The sequence below is a fragment of the Arabidopsis lyrata genome, assembly GCF_000004255.2.
Source record: "Arabidopsis lyrata subsp. lyrata unplaced genomic scaffold ARALYscaffold_504, whole genome shotgun sequence".
NCBI lineage: Eukaryota > Viridiplantae > Streptophyta > Magnoliopsida > Brassicales > Brassicaceae > Arabidopsis > Arabidopsis lyrata.
The window spans coordinates 1,831-2,896 of NW_003302214.1; the positions used below are offsets into that span (position 1 = coordinate 1,831).

The 1,066-nt window shown below is 32.6% G+C and overlaps 1 protein-coding gene across 1 annotated transcript in view; it reads left to right on the forward strand.

The window, feature by feature from the left end:
- LOC9298492 (chaperone protein dnaJ 49) overlaps nucleotides 1-737 on the forward strand; it is a 1,783-nt gene extending 1,046 nt beyond the window's left edge. Inside the window, exon 4 of the mRNA XM_002862369.2 lies at nucleotides 153-737. Coding sequence (XP_002862415.1) covers nucleotides 153-575 — 423 coding nt within the window. The 3' untranslated portion in view covers nucleotides 576-737. The remainder of the gene's footprint in view (nucleotides 1-152) is intronic.
- Nucleotides 738-1,066: the final 329 nt, after the last annotated feature.

A 1,066-nucleotide genomic window follows, 5' to 3' on the forward strand; every position in this document is an offset into this window, starting at 1 on the left:
ATTATGATATATATAAAATGTGTGTGTGGACATGATGTCGTACGCTTAACCATAGCATCATCATGCATGTGTTAACTATGAATTCATTCATTTTACCAATACAAAAATATACTAGGGATGATCCTTTTAACCGGTTTTGGCGTCCCATGTAGGCTTATTTATGTCTTTCAGACGAAACAAGGAGAATAAGCTTCAACACAGATCGACGAAAGAACATTTGTCTAAAATGCAGCCGAGTCTCACACAAAACCAAAGAGAACCGTAACGATTCTAAACCAAACCGGTTCTGCCAAACCCTCAAGGACATTAGGGACAAGTTCAGAGAAGAGAACAAGGTGATAGAGAGGTGTCTAAAAACCAATAGTGCAATCTTCATGGGGAACCGAACCAAGGAAACCCCGGTTTATGGTATACCAAACCAAAACCGATTAAAGAAGGAGTCGCCTGTTTTTAATCCATCGGATTACAGGTTATGGGGTTATCCACATGTGAGAAATCGGGTGTTCGACTACAACTTGTCGTCGGATTGGAATATGTTCACGAGAAGCAGATCCACTTGTGTTCACTCATCGTGATGATTTATCTTTCGGTTTTTAAATATTTACTTTTTATTTATTTTTTCCATTTAGTTTAAATAAGTGAGAAAATATCTATTGATTTTTTTTTTTTTTAGCTTCATTGTATTCTATCATTATTCAAACTGGAAAATCTTTGGACTATAATCATATTATTCTCCTTTTTTTTGATTAAAAACATTAACTCACCACAACTACACAACAGAGTGATAAATATAAATTCGAATTTACGAATAATGACCTCAATTTTTGTATTTAAACAGTCTATAGAAATATTGAAATGAACATTATATATATTCAAAATTTGAAAACTTAAAGAAAAGTTTGGCTATTATACATATATACATATATATATATATATATGATTTACATGGTCATCAATCTATGTTATCAATGGAACTATATATCCATATACGAATTCTACAACAAAACTTATCATCTCACTTCTCTATCCAATCTTATCCCTTCTTAACACTGATCCAGTCCGTGAA